Below are 22,492 nucleotides of genomic sequence, written 5' to 3' on the forward strand. Positions count from 1 at the left end.
AGAGAGAGAGAGAGAGAGAGAGAGAGGAGAGAGAGAGAGAGAGGAGAGAGAGAGAGAGAGAGAGAGAGAGAGAGAGAGAGAGAGAGAGATCAGCACAGCACAGGTCAAATGCCTGGCAGGTCTGCAATCCATCCAATAAAAGACCATCAGTAATGATAAACTCAGAATGAATAGGAAAAGTACAAGTAACAGTGCTACTGAAAGTGTCCCAAAGAGGCTTGGTGCAGCTCAATTAGCCACTCAATTGTGGTGAACGACTGTGAAATCTGAACCACAGTTGGGTGGACAGATAATGACTGATGACTGCTGGTGAGCACATTGTCCAGCACATTGAACTTTGTTGTATTTGGTCCCCTGAAACGATTTTTTTTTCACATTTAAAGGCGAAACATGGAACATTTTTTAAATAGAAGCTAGAGTTTGTAAGCTGAGAAGTAAAATGTGAAATTAACCATAGTTATTGGGGTATTATTCTAATTATTGTGAATGCAATTATTAGACTGAATTCAGAAAATTGCACTCACTACCATGCTCTTCAGTATGCTAATTGCTGAAAGTCATTAGCGTAACATTGTGGTTCGTTAGTCACCATAATTACAGATTGGCAGATAAAATTTACTGTAGATTTGAGTCTATTATTGACAGGGGACAAATGAAATGTTCAGTCAATTATATTTAATGTGGGGAATGATCTTTACCCTGTTGCATGAGCACTTTTCTACATCCTTTACTTCTCTGCTCAGACACATCATGTGTAAGGTTACATGAAGTCACTGAATGTTTCTTTTATAAGGGTTAATCCAGCTGTTATTCATGTTGGTCTCTGTGGTGGTTGTGACTACCATCTTCGCCTTAAGCCATGCCTTGTTTAGAATAGTGCATGGCCCTTCTACCCTCAGTCTTTACAATATGCTTGACCTCTTTTTACATTGGCTTCTCAGTATTAGTGTCCCTGTGCACACATCCCAAAGGGGGCATGACAATGGCTTTGTTCTTGTCCCTGCAGGGAAGGTTGAGGGGAGCATCATAGATTGACTGAATTAACAATACACAATACAATACAATTTATTGATAAGACATTCAAAGTGCAGTAAACAACAATAACACAGCTGATACCAGGAAAAATATGGTATTTAAATGCAAAGCAATAATAATACAATAAGACGTACTAGCTAAAGAACATACAAATAAGCTAAAAACTAAAATATATTCAAATTTCATAAAACCAAATAAAATGTAGCTCTGATACACTGAGAGAAAAATATGAGACTGTTAACAAATCAAATTATGCAAGATTGCATGCACTGTTTTTCAGCACCAGAATGGTGGATAACTTCTTTATGAAGTAATTACAGAATATGAATACACTGAATGGTTGTTGCAGGGTTTTACCCTCTCTCTCTCCCTCTCCCTCTTAACTAACCAACCATTAAAAACATATTAATGAAATAAATAAGTTTTCATTTCATGAAAATCTCACGGGTTATAACTTAACCAACTTCAGGAACACCTTAATGTGAATTCATTCTTACTGGCCTATCAGCTTTGGCTTTATGGAAAAAGCACCAATGCTGCAATTTGCTCCTGGATTGTAGTAGAGGTACTCTTACTGGGTGACCTCAACAGTCTAGACAACCCTGATTGTTTAAGTCCAATGGCACCGCTTCATTACTCTGAACATAAATCTTAACCTTTCATTATACATACATACACAGACTCACACACACACCACTATTGTCACAGGAGATAATTGGGGCCAATTAAGATAAGTTAGAGGTAACTTTTGCTCTCTATAGTCACCCATGCACACTGGATTGTCTCTTCCACCTATTCAGCCCAAAGAAATTGCTCTTCAATTACACAGATTGCTATGGACCACTCTGTACCACAGAAGATACGTACCATTGAGGTCAAATTGTACCTCTCAATACTTGCACTATAAAGCAAATGTTACCTCTTTCCTACTGGGGAACTGAAATGACAGTTAATTGTAGAAGATGACAAAAGTCTCTCATTGTAAGCTGTTTTCATCCTGCTTTTGGGATTGTCTTGCACAAAAGCCCTGCACTGATTTCTTTAACTTCAATGGGGCAGGAACCCCAAGACACTATGTTTTCTCCTCTGTATTGAAGATTTGCCAGCACTGAAGACATTGTAGCGCTATTCTATTGAGGTAGCTATTATTTTCCTTTTAACAGAGAAATGTAACTCCTGAGTGATGCCTGTTGAATAAAAAATGTCACAATCGTTTACAGTAATATTGCTGAAACTGACAAGCTCAGACAGGACCAATCTACAGTGTCTTGCTGTCACCACAGTTATGTGTACTCCAGAGTCACCAGGGAAGTACACAGGATTTCTACACTGCTCAGTTAACCACTTTCTAAAGACTTCCCCTCAGTGTTTGTGAGCTCGCGAATCAGAGTCATTCAAAAAAGGAGAAAAGAGGGATTAAGTTTGGATGAAAGGAGCATGGTCGTTTGTAAGCATCAATTACAGAGTCCATTCAGCTTGGGAGTGAAATGATTATTAGTTGAGCCAAGAGATACCAATGAATCACAAAAAAACACTTAATCTTTAAATGGCTTTTCATTATGGTTTTATGTGTTATACAGCAATATGCATGCCCCTCTCCCTGTGCCACTGACTTTGATTCAATTCCCCTTAAAATTGAGGATCGCTGTAAATTAATTCTATGTCTGCTGGGATTCCTCCATTTCCAGAGGGTCGTCTATAATACATGATGGGGTAAATGGTTGAGACCCGGTGAAAGCGGAGGCTAATGTTAGATTACAGCAGCTGGAGATGACCCAGCAGGTTGAGAGCAGCAGAGAGCAAGGCTTGGCAGTAATAAGCCACAGTGGGATCTCACAGTGATGCATCAATGGTCCACACACTCAGACATAGACAGCGCAATTAGACACAAAATGGAGACCAGTGGTGCACATCAGCAGCGTTTCTCAGTCAGCTTAGTCTGAATGAAGACCCAATGAAATATGGGCCTGTGAAACTGGAAGAATTAGTCTATTAGCTGATGAGAGTTTTTATCATTGTCATAGATGTATGGGTTTCTTATGTAAGATGCTAAATGTCGTGTCAGGGCAATTTCCTTTTGTTTCAAATACTAATGCAACAAATTTCTTGAGAAATCTGACAAAATAGCAAAAAGTGTATATTGCAATGTAGCCTGAGCCTATTGATAATGCCCTCATTTGCTCACATTATTGCCTATTGTCTTAAGATTAATGTCACAGTGACAAACCATGAAGTGATCATGAAATAACACACCATGCAGTATGCATTATTTCTAATAACCACACAGGTGTGAATGGATAATCATACTGTATATGAGTATAAATGTCCGTATAATAATACAATATATTGCTTATTCATTTACTTGGTACTGTCGTAACCTACCATCTAAAAATGTAAGTTAAGAATGATGATGAGGCCTCAATGGGCAGTTATCTGAAAATATTGCACACCTCCAGAGAATCAGTATTGGATATTCTCTGTGGCCTCCATAGTAAATGGAGGTAAGAATGATCATTTAGACTTTTATGTGAATCAGGATTAACTTGCATGCCCCTCAACTCTCTGTGCTTCCCCATGTGTCATCCTTTTCCATGCTGTCCATTCTACTATACATGTTTACAAAAACATATTACTTCTATTCTACTACTAATAAGGCTTTCAGCACTGATCATTATTTGTGTGTTTTTACTTTTGTTAAGCTCATTGGATACTGTGTCCTTCAATGATATTACTGGAGGACGTATTCAATGTTTTACTAAAACTGTGCACATATTTAGCCTATGAGTAAAAAGGACAGGAAATATCTTCCTTTTTGTCAGATGCCCTCATTAAATTATAAAATCATTTCCTATCCATGCAGAATGCTTTGCACTATAGGTCTTTTGATTCTCAACTGTTAAAATAATGCTTGTGTTGGTGCTTTACCTATTAGCCAATCTGCCCCTTCATAGACAGGTCTTTTTGTTCAATAATCTGTAGGAGAACTGCCTGTCTGCTTTATCAAAGATCTCTCTGTTAGCATTCAGCACGCTGCTGTGGCTGGTAATGTGGTCTGGGCCGTAATTTCTGCCTGTGTCTCGGTTGGATCTGAAAATAAGTGAGATTTATGGTGTCAGCCTGAGTGACACAGACTGAATGACAAGTAGCGAAGCCGCCCGTCGTGGTGTTGCGATTAACTTCTGCTTCTACCCTGCGTTAACGCATCCACATTCTGATCTGACCATCCAGGTTACTGCAACAAATGAACAGGTCAACCACAGTGTGTAGCCAAAGGATTTTAGTGCCTGCATTATTCATAGAGAAGCAGAAAGAAGAGAGGTTGGTAAAAATAGTGTATATGCCTGGTGAGTACACCTATGTAAGTAAACATCTCATTGTTATGACCATCCTACAGCTAACAGGCTGTCCAGGTAAATCCAAAAAGCGTATCCCAGGATAGTAAAAAAAAAACCTTGTGAGCCAAAACCTATTCTGCTGCTTTTGCCACCATGATGGATGACTTGTCATTGGACATGAATCTCTTTATGATCTTCCATGTCATTTCAAGAGCAAAAGCATTAAAAGGGACCATGAAGTATGCCAATAGTCAACTAACCTATAGCAAATGAAATATTCATAATCTGATAAACATTTTCATTCCTTGGTGATAAAGTATGCGTATGTGTGAGGAAACTGAAGTGGGAGTAGGGGGATAGTGAATTATACGCTGTAGACATTAAACGCCAATCAGACAGTGTCCTGGAGCTATTAAAGAGACTAAAAGAGACATGTCCTTTCATCAGCTCTTCTCTCCACATTGTGCAATGCTCAATGTGGCACTTCCTCTCCTCTATTCCAGTGGGTGTTTAATTGGCTAGAAGTGAGAAACATGGAGGAGAGTGGGAATAAAGGCCTTGGAAGCACCATGCAGAGCGATACATCACTGCATGACAGCGCACTGAAGTGGTGGGATGGTTGTGAAGCCAAAACACTGCCTTTTAATGAGGGTCTCTCTCTTGCTCCCTTCTTTTCTCTACCCACTCTTGCTCCTCCAAGAATTAACCAGTTCCTCCACTGTCTTCCCCTTCTCCTCTCATCGTCTCCTCCCAGTTGACAGTGCGAGGGTGGCAGCAGTACGTAGGACACACAAAGACCCGTCTCCACAGGGTGGTCACCCCTCTCTGCCTCCTAAGACATCTCTAAGCGCTTTTCAGTAGCTGTACCCTGTCTGAGGTACACGCAGGTCAGAGATCTGATCTACTCATTACTGTTGGCCATGGCTGCTAGATAGAAGATTAACTCAATGGCTGCCTTCATAGTGGATTCCCTCCACAAAGTGTCACTTGAAAAGGAGAGGTAATGAGAGATTATGCTGAGGATCACATGGACAGGACGAAATTAGCAGGCATGTCGAGGGCCACTTCAATAGGTACCTCAGTCAATAATTATGACATATTATCGAAAGGGCACTTTATTTCCTGTCAAAGTACAGAGTAGAATCCAAGCACACAAAAGTGGAAATATGTGAATGAGCTGAATTGTTAGGCTGGCAGCTGTTATAGAGCCATGTAGATCATGGCCAACGGCACTTTTGTGGGTGTAATTTCTAAAACACACCGCATTTCTTTTTGAGAATAGGTTTGTGGGATTTGCATACATTTGGGAAGAACTCGCAATGACACTTTTAGCAAAACTTCATGCACTAAAGTTGTGCCTTCATTAGCTAGTTGGCAACAGCATTTCAACCCCTGTCTCTTTCATAACATGCTCGGCAACCAGCTGACTAGTAAAGTCCTGTCATATTTATGCAGGTGTACAGTGTGGCTTTTGGCTGCAGCTAACTCCACCACCTAAGACACCTCGATTATGTGCTATATTTGGGGCATTGTTGATTTGAGATGAAGATTAAGAACATGTGTTTTTATTGTTAAAAGGGGATTAGTTCCTCCAGCACAATCTTCATTGCTGCTCAGATTCTTTTGGAGCTCCCTCACATAGCAGAGCCCATTCCAATTCAAATCTAACATTAAAGCCGTTTGCTTTGAATGGTGAATTTCTTGAAGCAAGAAATAAAAGAATAAAGTATCCTACTTTCTCAATGTCTGACCTTAATATGACTTTTAATGATTAAGCCAGTGTGGCAGAATGGCATAGTAAGTAAAAGGCAATCAATAGAAAAAACGGTTTTGCTTTCCTGAAACTCCTCATACTACCTGGGGGATAAAATGCTTTACAGAAATTCTGGGCCTTAATGGACTAATGTGGTTAGATGATTTATGTCTAAACTTCAACATAAGGGCAACCAATGACGTATCAAGAACTCCCTCTTTTATCAAAGCTGCTTGTGTGAGTGGTCAGTTATTCAAGAGGATCAACACAATAGTTCATGGATGGTATTGATTTAGTCACACTAAACTGCTCTCATCTGTAAATAATTTATGAGTGCACATGATTTATGGGGAAACTTTGACTGCAGTGAAGTGTCACAATAACACGCTGCTGACGGGACAAATTCCCCCACAAATATTAATTGCATTAAGAACTGTGCCAGATTCTTAAGTACATTACATGGCTTATAGACAAAATAATGTGTTATCTAATATGTTAAAGGTATTTAAGGGTCTTTATGAAGTTCTATGAGGTGTCACAATTGTATTTTTAGTAGAGACATAGATATGTGTAAAGGCTTCTTACTGTGTGTGTGACAGAGATAGAGTAAGTTTATGAAATGCGGTTATAGCAGCCTGTGCTGCATCCACTAATCTTCAGGGAATTTCTTGTAAATGTGTCTATCTGTGATATAAAAGTACACTAACAGACTGAGTATTAGTGTCTGTGCTTTTAAAATATAGTAAATTATTGAGATTTAGTGCTGGAGGGACAAAGCCAGCCTCTGAAGCCCAGTAGCTATGGATTGCACCTCATGCTGTGAAAATGAGCTTGTGAATAAAACATGGCTGGACGTGAAAGTACTATATTTTTTAAGTTTATAGGACAAATCTCCTACAATTCTCATGAATACCATACCTGTAATACATCTAGATCAATGGGTCAGGAGGGAGGAGCGGGAATCCCTGGAGAAGTTCAACAACAGTCAGAAATGGCTCTGGAAGAATCAAGGTCAGGCACCAGGGACACAACCAGCTCTCTGCTCACCTGATGAGTGAGAGAGCCGCAGGGGCTCAGGGGAGGGAGCTGCTGGGAGCTGTGACTGATGCTGGCGCTGGTATAGCAATGCCTCTCTGGTGCCCCTGCTGTTTGCCCATTGAACCAGGGCCTGGGGGCCAGAAGGCAGGGAAACAACCCTGCCTGCGCCAGTCTGCTCAATTTCAGCCCGATATCTATCACATTCAGCCGATCAATGAAGAGTTCTTCGCCGACAGCCAACCATGCCTGTGGGGAATGACCTCCTGATCTTTGTCTGATTCCTTCACCCGGCTCTGATCGAGATCCATACTGCCAGCTTAGCTTGGCTTAGCTGCCCTCTGGACACAGACCTCTCTCAGCAGGCACAAAGGTCAGTTCCACTGTACAGTCCATTACCGCTAAAAAATACACACATTCCTCTCAAACCTTAGTGGGCCAGGATTAAAGTCAGAATGAATAGAACTGGGCCAGAATGTGAAGTGGGATGTTAACAATTATGGGGAGATGTGAGATATGGGCATGTGCAGTCCCTGTCACTCTAAAATTGATCTGTCAGTCTGGATCCTGTCCTTCACTTCATCCTTGCTTTTTGCCTTGCTGTACAAACTTTTTTTCATTATAACTGACAAGGTAAAGAGAACATTACGGGGATGAAGGTTCACAGCATTCAATTAGAGAAACTAGAATATAAGTGGTTCCACAGGGCACAGGTCTTAACTATCTTCTCTAGACTTAGCAAAACAGAATTTTATACAAACAGTGTTTTATGCATGAATCATGCATCGCAGGTCATCTCATGAGAATTACAGCGGAGATGCGAACAAATAATCTAACCCCACTGCTGGCAGAGCTTTCAAAAGCAAAGCAGAAAGGTTAGCTTTCTTAAAGGTGACTGATAATTTTCTGATGCTGCTGTAATGATGAAGTTTTGCAAAAACAGATTCTGCCATAGCAAATTGTATTCATCTGAGGCTCTAATCAAAAGCTACAAATACAAAGAGAGGTTGTGAGAGTGCATTTTAAAAGGTAACAAACCCATCCCACTCACTTTTACACTTCCGATTACAAAAGGATGTCAGAGTTTAGGAGGGAAACTGAAAGAATATGCCATTAAACTGCAGCGTATCTGATCTTTTTGAAAAGAACTCTCGATGCGCAGTAGTCTCATGTAAAGGTACTGTACCTCACCCCCTCACTTCCTCACAGTGGAAATGAGTCAGTCCTTCCATATACCTTTAACATGAATGCCCTATAATGAGAAACGACCGAAGGAACACATGGAATCCTACAGTATCAAGGACTCTGATCTTGCTCTGGATTTTGTGACCATTTGTCATTGTGTGTTGTCCCAATTAGCATTGCATGTAGTATGACACGTGCATACTGCAGCAGCCTCAGTTAATGCCACCACTTCAAAATCAGTCTGTAAGCTGTAGTAGATGCTAATGGATTGTTCACTAGGGTTCCATTCATCAGCCCCTTATTGTTAACTGTAAGACTCATGCAATGTGGAAAAAAAATTCATGTTTTATCTCAATCCGCTGAGCACGCAACAGAGGCTCAGCACTAGTGGCTGAGGTTAGAAGATGACTGTCAAGCAAGTCGTTACAGTCCAAGCTCTTCTGATAAACAGCTTGCATGATATTAGCTACACACATGCTGCATTTCTGCTGCGGGATTAGCCGGCATATAAATGCTTCTGTCTGTATGTCTAACTATGTGTTTGATGAATGGTTCTGCAGATTTCACTTGCCCGGCAGAGAAGATGTGCATTGCAACAGAGGGAATGGAATCGAAAGGAGTAAAATGAAACATTCATTGGAGGATGTTGATAGATGACTTTATCATGTGAGAGCAGAAGTGGCCAGAGAAGGCCGGGGTGATGATGTATTGTTTAACGATACATTGGAGCGGTCCGTGAATACAAACGGCTGCTTTCATTTTTCCTCATCTCTATGCCTGCGAATGCTTGTGTGAGTGAGCACAGTTTGGTGTCTCAGCTGGAACAGGAAGACGGATGGGTCCAGATATGATGTATGCCCTGTCCTCCTGCTCCCTCTCCATCACCAGGCGTCCACAGCATGGGTAATGATGATGAGGGCAGCCTGGACAGGAGCGTATTACTTCACGATGGTAAAAGATAATGGACCAGCCTCCTACTGTGCACAGGAATCTGCTCAGACATCCAATTACTGCCTTTAAGATCCATCTCGAGATGACCCAAAAAAACACACAGCTCTTTCACACTTTAAGTGAAATAGAAGATGCCAACACAAGGAGGTGGAGGGTGACAAGGGAGGCAATTAATCTACATTGTTAATATATTAATGTATGTTTGTCTGGAGCAAGCAGAAAAAATAGGAGGAGAGAAAAGACACAGAGAAAAAAGTGGAAAAGATCTGAAAAAGCAGGTGAAGGGAAGACAAGCCGGGACAGGTAAGCAGTATTACAGTCGACAGAAAGAGTTCTGAGGCATTTCCTCGCTCTAAACTGACTAAAACTTTTGAGTGCTCTTTTCATTTTCTGCTTTTGAAATAATTGCTGCATTTGCAGAACTCCTGCTTCACGGTTTGAAATTGGTGACAAAGTGGTGAGCGGCGCTCTGAGCCCTCCCAATGCAGGTGGGTCTGTGACAACACGCAGGAGGAGCCCTCTTCAAAGGGAAACGGAAAAAAGAGAGCTCATCTTTCAAAACGATGTCGTTGCTTTCCCAGAGGTGTCACCCATGGCAGAGCCCATCACTTGGCTGGGGAAATGCAATAAAAAGACCTTTTTATAATAATCAATTTCAGCAAGGGCGCAGTGATTTAGAACACGCCATAAATGGGCAAGAAAACGGGTCTGAGGAGAATCTGAAGTAATAAGCCATAAATGTGATCAAACCCAAAATAAACTTCCCATTACTAATAGTCATTAGCTTTATTACATTACAACCTTTTGAGACATGGTCAGTTATGGATCCTCATTCACTTTATGTGATTTCTGGTCAAAACACACTTTAAGCAGCTTTTCCGTTAAGACAAAATACAGCTTATTAGACTAATTAGTTATAATTACAAATGAAAGGACCTTCTAAAGGAAAAACACAGAACTGTTGTGTCAACAGATGCCTTCAGCATGTTCTGTGAAGTCTACCCTCTCAACCTGATTAAATAAGATAGGAGAATTTGTTCTTTCAGTCTACTATCTTTGAAAACACCGCCTGCTTCTTCTATTCTCCTCTAAGCTCTTTACTTTTCCTTTCATTTATCTGTAACCTTGATTAACTGCCAACACCAACAATGTTGCACAAAAACAGGAATGACATTCAATAACCATAGCAATTACATCAAATAGATCATATTAAAAATGGATTTTTAGCTTGGTTATATTCACTAATTAAAAAGGCAGTTAATGCAGTCAGGTTCCTGTCAAAGATGACATTTTTTGACATATTCGCTGAATGGAAGGACCGCCTGTAATGTTATGTGTATTGTTGGTAACACTGCTGGTCCCAGTGAGGATCAATTCCCCCAATCTGCAGCTTTGGCCAACTTTCAGTCATGTCCAACTCATTATTTTTGAGGAGTCGAGGGATGAAACAAGAGGCTAAACCACAACCGAATATCGGACTTGACTTCGACCAGTGGTGAAAAAGAGGACTTTGATAGAATGTGAAGGTTGCTCTGTTTTTGCTGTATGTGTAAGCAACGTTTTAAGTTGGACAAAAAAGGATCGACAGACATGGTTAAGATGATTTGCTCACCACCTGGTTTGAAAATGTGTACGAGGCTGCATTCTAGCTAGAAAAAAAATCACAATATGCAAGGCCAAATCTGAACCTCTGAGTGGTGGGAAAATGTAATATTGTCATTCATTCTATTCTGTACATTTGGATAGAACTACAAGATGATTTCAGCCAACAGTCTGCATGTACTGTAATGATAAAAATGTTGGATATTCACTGTTGTGGGCAGACAACTTGGAGTTATTGGGCCATGGACTCTCCATGGTTCCTTTATGATACTCCCCTCCCATACTGAAGGATTGAACTGAAATGATGTTCCCATCCTCCCAGTCACTACATCCCACCATCATCATTACTGGGCATCTGATATATATTCCTTCCACCCTGATTTTATATACCGAGCCTCTGCTACATCTCAATCTTCACTATTCTATTACGAGAGACCTGTTTTCTCTTGGAATAATTGAGTTTGTTCTCCTTTTGGTGGAGTGAAGGTAGAGATAGTAAAGGAAGGGGGGCGTCAGTGTGTGTGATGTGTCTGTGTGTGTCTGTGTGTGTGTGTGTGTGTGTGTGTGTGTGTGTGTGTGTGTGTGTGGGGATGGCGGGGGGAGGAGGGTGGGGGGTTTGATGGCACTGCTCTTACATTACCTTACTTCCTCTTTTCTATCAAGGAGGAGTGTAGCAGGGGGAGGGAGAGGAACTTATCGGTGGGCCTTTCATGCCACAGTGATCCCAAGTAATCTAATTCAGCCTTCCTCTTTCTCGCTTGTGTGCTTCTCTCATATTGGTGCATGCAGATTGCAAAATCCTTATGTGCTTGTGTGTGTGCGTGTGTGTGGTGTGTGTGTGTGTGAGGGAGAGAGAGAGGGGAGAGAAAAGGGGACAGGGGGAGACGGACAGAGTTAATGAGTTCTGAATGTGTCTGCATGTATAAGTATTTGTGTTGTGTGTTAAGTACCACAGGGTGGCTGAAGATGCTCTGCACATTGGCAAGTTGTCTGTGCGTGGGGAGAAGCACTTGGAGCAAAATAGGATAGAATAGCAGAGGAGAATGCATGCAGCCTTATCATGGGGCAAAAGAAAATGAGATGAGATCGTCCCAATCAACGTCTTTTCAATGAATTTCCAATGATGAAAATGTTTGAAATGTTAGTATCAAAGGTCTACGGTGATCCCTTTCAATACATACACACCCTCTGAAATGATAGCAATTGCTTCACTGATTCACTGAAGGGCCCTCTCTGCAGAATAGCAAATCAAGGTAAGGAAAAGGATTCCTTTTTGTACATACACACACACACACACAGTATATAATCTGTTATAGTACACAGGAAACATTATTCATATTACTCTCCTGTGCGGCTGCTGCCTAAATTATCCTGTCCCTAATTGACTTAGCCAAGTTTAGCAAATAATTGTAATATCAGGTTAATTGAGATGGATTTTTGCCTCTGTGAAAAAAAGTTACATGATTTATAGTGAGCCATAAAATCCTTCCACTATGTAAAATGAGCAGAACAATCAAAGTGAGAAAGCAGACAGTTAGGAGTGATTGATGACCGCGAGTTTCAGATTTTGGAGGGGGCGCGCACGCATTCATTCGTTTTCCTAAAAAAGCGGTGGAAGCAGTGCATCTGATATGGTCTTACACAACAGCAAATAAAATAGTCAAATCAAGATTAGTGTACCCTATTTCTATTTTTTTTTTTTGCAATTGAGCAGACAATGGCAAATTCTTCGGTCGATTCTCTTTACGACCTCGAGCAGCGTCTTTGCGAGATAATCATGCAAATCATCTTTGCTGTTTTTGTCAGTGGAAGGTGTGGGAGCAAACTATATTTTCCTAGAGCACGGAAAGCCGGCTGTTGATACATCAGTGACATGAAAAGGATGCGAGAGAAGGAACTCGAACAATACTGCAGCATTAAACACATAGCTTCAATTATCCTGAGAATGGATCAGTGGGTGAGGATGTGCTGCATTCCTCTGAATCCAGAAACAGCCACCCACAGGCATCTATCATCCACACAGCTACAGGCAATACTTAGAGAATAACACTGACACAACAGTCAGGTTTGTATCATGCAGATCAGAAGCACGGAAATAGAAATGAATGCAATCTTTGTTTTCGTAATCAGCGCTGATGTGGCGGCATGTCTCTCTGTTTAGTCGACACAATTGACTCCGCTCATTTTTCACCTGAATGTTCTTTATCTAAATCAGAATCGGCTGCTCTCTGGGTTGCTGAACAAAGCAGCGGGAGATGTGTGAAAGGCTCTCTATGTGAAGTTCTATAGGGAAGCTTTGGTTAAACTACACAACAGAGTACCTGTGCCTCGCTGAGGGAGACACATAGCTCCAGGCTTACCTTCAGGCCACAGCCAGCCTCCAGACCGTATCTGAGGCCTGCTGGGAGCTACAGATGCTCTCTTCCAGCCCTGCTCCTAAACACACTCAGCGGGCACAGACCTACGTTACAGCTCTGCCTTCTCTATCTAAGCTTTACCTCATGATTCGCTCACCTTCTATTTGCTACTTTTTGTGACCATGTCAGTATAAATGTACTATTATTTATAATATGTCAATGTCAGGGAATTCAGCAATGTTTACTCCACAAGCTGTAAGACCAAATAAGTTGCTTGCTTTTCTTTTTTTTACTCCATACATCACTATAAAGCAGTGCAAAACATGTGAAAAAAACATTTATTTTCCACCTTCAGGCAGTCACCAGTCATGATTAAAAGTGCAGCAGTTATTTCCAATGCAAAATAATACTTCATTCAGTCATGTGGTGAACGAAAACATATGCTAATGTTGAACGACTCAGAATGTTAAATTAAGAAAATATGGTGCTCCACATTATAAGGATGCCCTATTTGACATTCACAGCAAAAAGTGTCCAACTGTATATTTGGGTGTTTCACCGAGCTGGACGTGGCATCACTCACCATAGCCAGGGGCACGATGCCCGCCAGGTCCTCTTGCGCCAGTCGGATCTCCGTTTCAGCTTCCTGTGTGGCGGCACGACTCTCAGGGTACTCCACCTGCCAGGCCATCCAGCGGCTGCCCAGTGGTTCTGGGAAGCTTTCCATTTTCAGATCTACCTGGAGCACCCTCTGAACTCCCATCTCAGACCTGCCAGAGTACAGAAAAAACAAAGACTGTCAGTTAATGGTTAAGCAGATGGCCGGATGAGCGTGTGTGCAAGAGTTTGAAAAAGCGTGTGTGTGTCAGCATTGTGTGCTAACCTGAGCTCATTCAACCCACTGTCTGCTCTAATGATAACAAACGATAAAGGCTGATGAATGTGTCTGTGGCTGAAATCTATGACATTTTACCAGCTGAGATTCTCCAAAATGTCAAGTCCCTTTGTGTTTGACTCTCTGGTCAACCCTCTGCTTCATGGAATAATATCATCCCCCTTTTTTCTTTATTCCTCTCACACTTTAATGCAGGTGATGTGCACTGTAAATCGAACCTATAATCTTGTGGCTGCTCCCCAGAGCAGTTCAAAGGCATGCTTCACCAGGCATCACCCCTGCTAAGGTGTCAATGGTTGGGGCTTGTCACCGGTGCCCTTGTTTGCAGTAGCAGAGTGAGTGTAAATATACAGCATGCTTCGGCACGATCTACAGCAGACCTGAATTAAGTCAGACAAATGGAGAGCGTTGATAATAAAATTTCCTATGGCGCCATAAGTCTCTGGTGCTCAGGGTTTAAATATAGCCTGGAGGCAGGAAAGGTCAGCTTTACACGGGAGCCGGAGGAGTTGGGAAATGGCACAAGATCTGTTAGCCACGTCTTGCGTGTCAAATGTAGGGACTCGAGGCCAATAAATTTCATGCATGGTCTCTGTGGCACACCGGCACAAAACAGCATCCTGTAATTTGAGCGCGGTGAGGTGGAGGGAGGAAGAGAGACGGACTTTGAATACAACCACATGGTACTCACTGGTAGCGCCTGTGAATGTAACATGTGGAAAATACTGTAAAACACACAGCAGGAGGCAAAAAAGTACTTAAGCAAATAAAACATTTCCATAAAGAGAGATAATACATACATGGTGCTGCAAGTCTTGGAAAGACACTGGAACATTGTGACATCTTAAATAATGAATAGCGGACTAAAAACAGGAAAATGTTAAATAATAGAAAATGTTTTGTTCTCTCATATTCACATAGGTCTCACACTATTTTCACATCATTCTCATATTATTCAGGTTTATTCTAAGAGAATGAAAGATTTGTTGCGCAGCAGAGCACAACAACCCAATTTTCACATCCAACAGAGGTATGTATAAATAATTAAGATGACAACCAAATAACTTGTGTCACATTTCATAACAGCACACCGATCAGGGTACCAAGCCGTTGAAGGCGTAGTGCGACATGGTAGACTTATATAACTGCTCCACAATGCTCTAAATAAGACAGATGCTAATCTCTGCACGCAGACCAGTAAAAGCCAGGAGGTTCGTCAGGCAAACAAAATTAACAGATGATGCACTGAATGTCCAGAAATAAACCTTTGAGCGCTCCACAGTCACTGTGCGTCACGCAGGACTCGTGTCAGCCGTCAGCCCAAATGGCCTACTTTCTAAACAGGCACTTTTACCACAGAAAGGTTGCTCTGAAGGCAGCGAGACAGACTGGCAGAAGAATGAAAGTGACTATACAGCAGAAATGTTTGATTGTACTATAAGTACACAAGCTCAGGAGCTAAACTGAAACCTTCAGAAAGTTAAAGGGCCTCCAGAAAATGGCATAAAAGTTGACTGTTATTAGCTTTTTTTTTCTTTCTTTCGTCAGAGTTGTCAATTATTTCGCTGCTCACAGGATCCAGTTGGCAGGATTTAACAGCAGCTGCCAATGCTGTGAATTTTATGAGGTTTTCATATTTCTTCTCACAATAAAAGTGCCAACAAAATATTGAAGTTATGAGAATGTACAGTATAGGGTCACAAAAAGGCTCACTAATTCATTTTGGAAATCTGGACATGTTGATAATTTAGCATTTTTGTGACGGAAATGTTCAATGTCAAAAGAAGATCTGCGATAGATGACAGTAATATGAAAATGAGGACAAATGAAGCAAGGGGAAGAATTAGATCTTGGGGTAATGCGAAGATCAAGGACAAGAGTGAAGACATACAAAGACATAGATGGATGACAGTCTTGCAAGGGAATGATTGTGAACCGTGGCAGTAAAGAAAACCTCTTTTTCCTCCATTTTCTCCATGATTTAAGTAAGAAATTAAGATTCTCTGTGCAAAAATCTGTGACTATAATAAATTCAATGTTCACTGTGAAAATGGTTTATTTACAGCTTTTTTGTAATGATGAAATGATTAAATCATAAAGCTGTTCTAGCTAGTTTGGCAAAAAAAGAGAGGGAACAATAAACAAAAACATGTTGGGCTTTTACCTCACTTTATCTCACATACAAAGCCTTGCAGCGCTCCGTTTTTGATTGTCTGCTGTACTTGACCCCCATTGACACATCATAAAAAGAAACCTGACAAAAACATTGGTGTCAGGGTGAATGTGACCCAGGCGTTGAGTCACAGACATCAACCACAGACACCAGTATGCCATCCTGAGTTGACCTCCAAGTCTGTTAATCACATGGCTTGCTGGGGGAAAACTGTTCATTTCTCTGTCACTTCCAGCGTGGGGTCTAATTCAATTAGTAACAAAAGGCCCTGTGGATGCATGCCACGCAGCTGGCCTCAGCCTGATAATTATCTGTAAACCAGTTGTGGTTTGACTAAATCTGAGGCCAGGCAGACGACCGGAGGGCAGCCAAAGGCAATAGAGGGGGGCTCTGTTGATAACGGGCCCTAAAGTTGGATGCAGCTGGCCCTCTGACTTTAGGGATTGGATTGGAGAGGAAATCAGACTTGACAAGGTGCTGCCCGAGACGTCTGACTACTGACTCACTGAGAATAGAACGGAGATGGCTGAGAGGAGGCTGTTTAGGCACATATGGGATGCCCATTAATCACAATGACACCAACAGAACTGTAGGACACGCAGTGACACAATGAAATGTAAGTAAAAAGCGCTCAGTGTGGATTTATTGTTTTTGTTTTGTAACTTGGTGTCATCGTGTATTTATTTAAGGTGTTCTGTGCAGCATTTGTATACGTCAAAATATCAGTGTAAGACCAAGCAAATAACTGAGGGGACTGTGATGCTATTTTATCCTTTTCACTTGTCCAAAGAGTACCACTTTTGAGAAGTGTAAACCAAACGTCTATGTGCCATAAAACATTTCCCACCTAATTAAATCTTACAAAGATAAAAGACTTTCAGTATTTTAACTGATGGCAGTGTTTGATGTGGGCCACTCCACCGAGTTTACACATGAACTTCTGTTTACTTATTAGGATTAGGTTATTAGGAGAACTACACACTGTGAAAAAGTTGTGTAATGTGATGCTGTCTTCAGAGTTACCTCTGTTTGAGCTTGAAATGCAAAATGTATAACAGTCAGGCTTTGTTACAAGCTGGCGGTATGAAGATTGAAAGATGTGGGCATGTAGGAGAAAGAAGGGAGTGTCACGCCACATACATGTCATGTCTGAGTTATTGTAATAACGAGTTTCTGATTTTTAAATAGCATTCATGTCAACATGTAAGTCATAATTATAACTGGGAACTCTGGCTTTTCCGACAATTCAGATATATCCAAATAATAATAACCTAATAATACCGAATTGCCCGAAAACTCAACAAACATGAATGTACCACTGTATGGTGTTTTTAACTCTTACATGAACAACTCTGTAATCATATAAACATCTTCAATTGTCCGATGATGTGAAAGCTCATATGTTGTCAACATGGCCATATTTCCCATTTCTGGCATAAATGCAGCATAATAAAAAATTGACAAAATTGAATTGCATTATCAGAAATGTAGGATCCAGTGTTTTTGGAGGCTGACCCATAATAGCCACCATTCTGTCTCTGACCAGCTTTATAGAAGTGTAATACTAAACCTCTGGAGTACCCCTTTAAGCATTCAAAATGATATTCTTTTTATTTACTTGATTATTTGTTAAAATAGAGAAACAAAAGCCCAAAGTGATGTCTTTAAATGCTTATTTTGGCCTCAGTTTTGTGGCTTTCAGGTTCACATGAGTCCTTTATTTTTGTCCTTTTAAACTGTGCTGCCAGCAAATCCAAACATCTAATGTTCAACTTTTGTCCTCACTAATTACACAGTTTAAAAAGCTCCTGAGGTGATTCAGCTTCATCTCATCTTGACTGCAGCATGTCGGAGAGCTATTGAATTCAGGCCGCAAGAAGGTTAAAGTAAAATAGATTTAAATGTCAGGAATAAACAGACACAGGACAGAGTTATTGGAAGAGTTTCCTTTTTAGTGGATTTCTCTAGAGGAAGAGCTATAATTGAAAGAGCTTCTATTGTCCCATTATCAAACTCACTGTGTCATCATGACACTCTTTGTTTAATTTTCCCCTGATGTGATAGGATCCATGTGTCCACTGACTCACCCAGAGAATAGAAGAGAGATTGACAGAGAGCTTTTGTGGGATAAATAAGGTGACATTTTCAAGTCCATTTTTTCATCTCTCAACTTCCCCTAGTATTATTGTAACGTTTGAACAGGATGATGTCTGGCAAAAAATTTGAAGCCCAAGCCTGGCACTTTTTTTATGAGTATGTTTTATGTATAAGATACACAAAGTAAGATGTAGAGGACATACCACGAAGGACTATGACAATCCTCAGCAGAGCAGCACGTAACGCTACTGGTTCACCATAACAAGAGATGTTGAATGGAAACAGAATGCCAGATTAAGATGCATAATGCAAGCTGGTTGAACCAGAAGAGAAGCTGTCCACGATAGTCTGAGATGAGGGTGTGTGTGTGTGCGTGTGTTCGTGTGTGCATGTGTGCGTGAGTGCATGTGTGAAGGGGGCTTCATGCAAACTACTTGTGGAGAGGGGAAAAAAATAATCAAATTTGTGGCTTCAGTGGTGCTTGAAAACAGCACCCTGAAACTCTGCTGTTCTCATGCTCCACCACCTGGAACAGCAATAAACCAGTCAGCACAATGAAGCCAAGATACACACATACATACACAGCTTGCATACATGTATGTGCATACACCGTATATACTGTACATCAGAGCAACCAAGCATGAATCTGTGCCTTCACACACACACACACACACACACACACACACACACACACACACACACACACACACACACACACACACACACACACACACACACACACACACGAACACACACACATACACACACACTTACAAACCACTTACAGACCCAATCATCATGACAGATGAAGTTTGCTGAGTCTAATACAAACATCAATATGCAACAAACAGTCTTGACTACTGTCACCTGTTCTGCTACAGTATATACAGTAGAAGTAATAATGGCTACAAGTCCACAAAATGTTCTACTACATGTAGAAAAGCTTCTCAGAAATCATAAATCCATCACAAAGATCTGTAGGAAAATGGAGCAGTGCAACAATGAGTTTCTTTAAACAACTGAAAAAAACATATAAAATGTTCTACAGTGAAACAGCTCTTTTGTGTTCAGGAGATCAATGGTGAAAATGAGACACTACAGTTCTGTATTCTCATGCAGCATTGTTATTAACAAAATAGATGATAGATAATACGGGTCTGATTAATGACATCTCGCCAAAGCATGGTGCTGCATGTGAATGCATTTTTAACACTTTTAAATAGGCTTCTGCTTCTATTATTTTTTTAAACAACTGCAACACTATTACAATTTGGATAGAGTCACACTTCTGAAAAAAAAAAAAGTTAAACATTTTTATATAAGCTGTTTTGCAAATTCCTATCTCTCTACACAATTGTCTATTTTAATGCTGAAAAAAGATTGAAGGTCTTGATCAGTCAAACTAAAAAGAGTTTGGAACATAATTGCAGACTGTATATACTTGTAGGCTTGATATTTCCCAAAAGAAATATTAAGGATCTGACGTAGGGGTTATAAGCACAGCACTGACTATTAGTAACCCACCCAGTGTTTTATCTATTACATTAAATATGGAAGGTAAACATGAAGATGAACAGGTGGAAAGATGATCAGTTAGGTGTGACAACGATAATACAAAATATCTGTAGGATAGAATCAATGTTAATAAAGCTGCACATTGATAATCTATTTGATACAGAACAGCCTGGGCCATCAGTAGAAATAGCTTGTAAATCCTGTTTCAAATTTCTCCAAGCTGTGGGTGAATTTGATTTCACAGCCTGAGGGGAGCCCATTAGAAACAAATTACACTGGGCCACTTCCAACAAGCTTCCACCTCAGAGGTCAGAACCTCTTTTTGGGCCTGATTTTTGAGAAAGCATCCCAATGGTCACATCATGAAGCACAATCTCTCTGCTTAGGGAGCCATGAGTAGAGACCAGAGACCTTAAGCCATACTTTCAAGCCCTTCTGATAAGGCACATCGCAATCAAAGCAAATCACTCAGCGCCAGCATGCACTGTAGTCATGGACACATTTAAAAGCCAAAACGTTAGCTTGGTCAATGGTGAAAATTATAAGGTATTGAGTTTGAAAAGAGAGAGATAAATAAATATGGACTGGAGTTTCCATGGATACTTACAATTACACAAATATTTATTATTAAGCCAATATCACAATGGCTTTTGTGAATGTGGTTAGAGAGGTGTACTTGAATCAAATTTCTACGAGAGGAAACTTGAGCATAATGTCATGTATGGTAAGTCGATTAGTATTTTTATACTCCAAAGAGAACTTTCAAGTCAAATACAGTATGTTTCTGTGAAAGTACAGAACGGGAGACAGAGGAATGAGAAGGAGCAAAGCCTGAGGATGGGGAGTGGGGATTGTAGAGTTGGTGGGGGTGGAGGGGGTTGGAGGTGGAAAAGCACCCTCAGACGCCAGATCCCCAACGGACCTTTTCAATTCAGTCTGTCCAGAATAGAAAGAGATAGTGACAGGAGGAGAAAAAAGGTGTAGACTCCCCCTGAAACACTGTCAAATAAAGGGAAGACAGGAATGAGAATAATAGTGATAAATGTCAGCACGGTGTAGCTGCCTCTGTGGCTTTGGAGGTTCATGGTTATGCAGAAATACAGTGCATGTAGTGGTCACAGGAGGGTTGGAGCTAGATAGAAGAAAGAGAATTTGTACAAGACAATTTAAAATGATCCAGCAATAAAAGAGACTTGTTTTTGACATGATGGTTTAAAGGACCAGTGTTTAAGATTTAGTGGCATCTAGCGGTGAGGTTGCAGATTGCAGAACCTATGGTGGCCACGAAACTTAACAAAAATGCGAAAGACCCTCTCTAGAGCCAGTGTTTCCTTATTACATTCTGGGCTTTTGTAGAAACATGGGTTAGGGTAAGCCAGTGTCTGTGGAAGCAGACCTGCTCCCTATGTAGATATAAAGGGCTCATTCTAAGATAAGAAGAACATATTCTTATTTTCATTGGATTATACACTAATTAAAACATATTATCCATTTCTGCTATTTCACTAGATATCACTAAATTATACACACTGCACCTTTAAAGATATGTGGAAATCTAAAAGAAAAAACCCAACCCAAATCACCAAAATTGGAAGAACAATTGGAGTTTTTACTGGACGGCAATGTTTCAAACAGATTTCAAAGGGCATAACAATGTCAAGATAAAACTTCCCTCTAAGTAAGACAGAAAGTGAGAAAAACACCAAATTTGAAGCACCTTTTTTTTCCTCTTTTACCTGACAGCAACAATACGTTCCTGCAGTCTCAGAGTGCTGTTTCCATCCTCTCCAGGATGTAAGCTATAAAGATCCTTCTGTACCAAGCGCCTGCAGACAGGAGCCAGTAGCGCCCGACATTAACTTGTCAATATGACATTCAAAACAACGTCAGTTTTACATTTGATTAAACTTCAATACCCTGCTGCCTGTGAACGTATGAGTCTGTCTTGGGCATGTACATTTATGTGCACATGTATGTGTGTGTGTGTGTGTGTGTGTGTGTGTGTGTGTGTGTGTGTGTGTGTGTGTGTGTGTGCGCGTGTGTGTGTGTGTGTGCGTGTGTGCGTGTGTGTGTGTGTGTGTGTGTGTGTGTGTGCGTGTGTGTGTGTGTGTGCGTGTGTGTGTGTGTGTGTGTGTGTGTGTGTGTGTGTGTGTGTGTGAATCCATGTGCACAACTCCTGTATTTCAAACATGTTGAAGTGTTTCCCAGACTGGTGATACAATCAAGCGTGCAGGAGCATCCCTCATGTCGCTATCATTTCCTCCAAGATACTAAACCAATACCTTTGATTTATGGTGCGTCAACTGACATTCATTTACACCTCTCTAAACTGGCAGAACAGAAATAGAGGAGATACTAAAGCAGGCTGTTAAAAGAAGTTCTCCATTTTAAAGGTTGTGTTGGATGTGCAGCATGATGGAAACAAAAGCTCCTGGAAGCATATTCCACCGGACCACAGGAAGCACAAATCCTTTAACGCATTTCTGTTTTGGCACACTAAATCTCCTCACGGTCCACACGGTCATGCCATAAAATAACTTCCTGAAAATGTCCAAGTGC

General features: G+C 40.9%; 1 protein-coding gene across 1 annotated transcript in view; it reads right to left on the reverse strand.

The window, feature by feature from the left end:
* si:dkeyp-14d3.1 (transmembrane protein 132C) overlaps positions 1-22,492 on the reverse strand; it is a 91,645-nt gene that overhangs the window by 16,241 nt on the left and 52,912 nt on the right. Inside the window, exon 4 of the mRNA XM_062417176.1 lies at positions 13,837-14,023. Within this exon, the coding sequence (XP_062273160.1) occupies positions 13,837-14,023 (187 nt within the window). The remainder of the gene's footprint in view (positions 1-13,836; positions 14,024-22,492) is intronic.

This window comes from Scomber scombrus, chromosome 4 (assembly GCF_963691925.1).
Source record: "Scomber scombrus chromosome 4, fScoSco1.1, whole genome shotgun sequence".
NCBI lineage: Eukaryota > Metazoa > Chordata > Actinopteri > Scombriformes > Scombridae > Scomber > Scomber scombrus.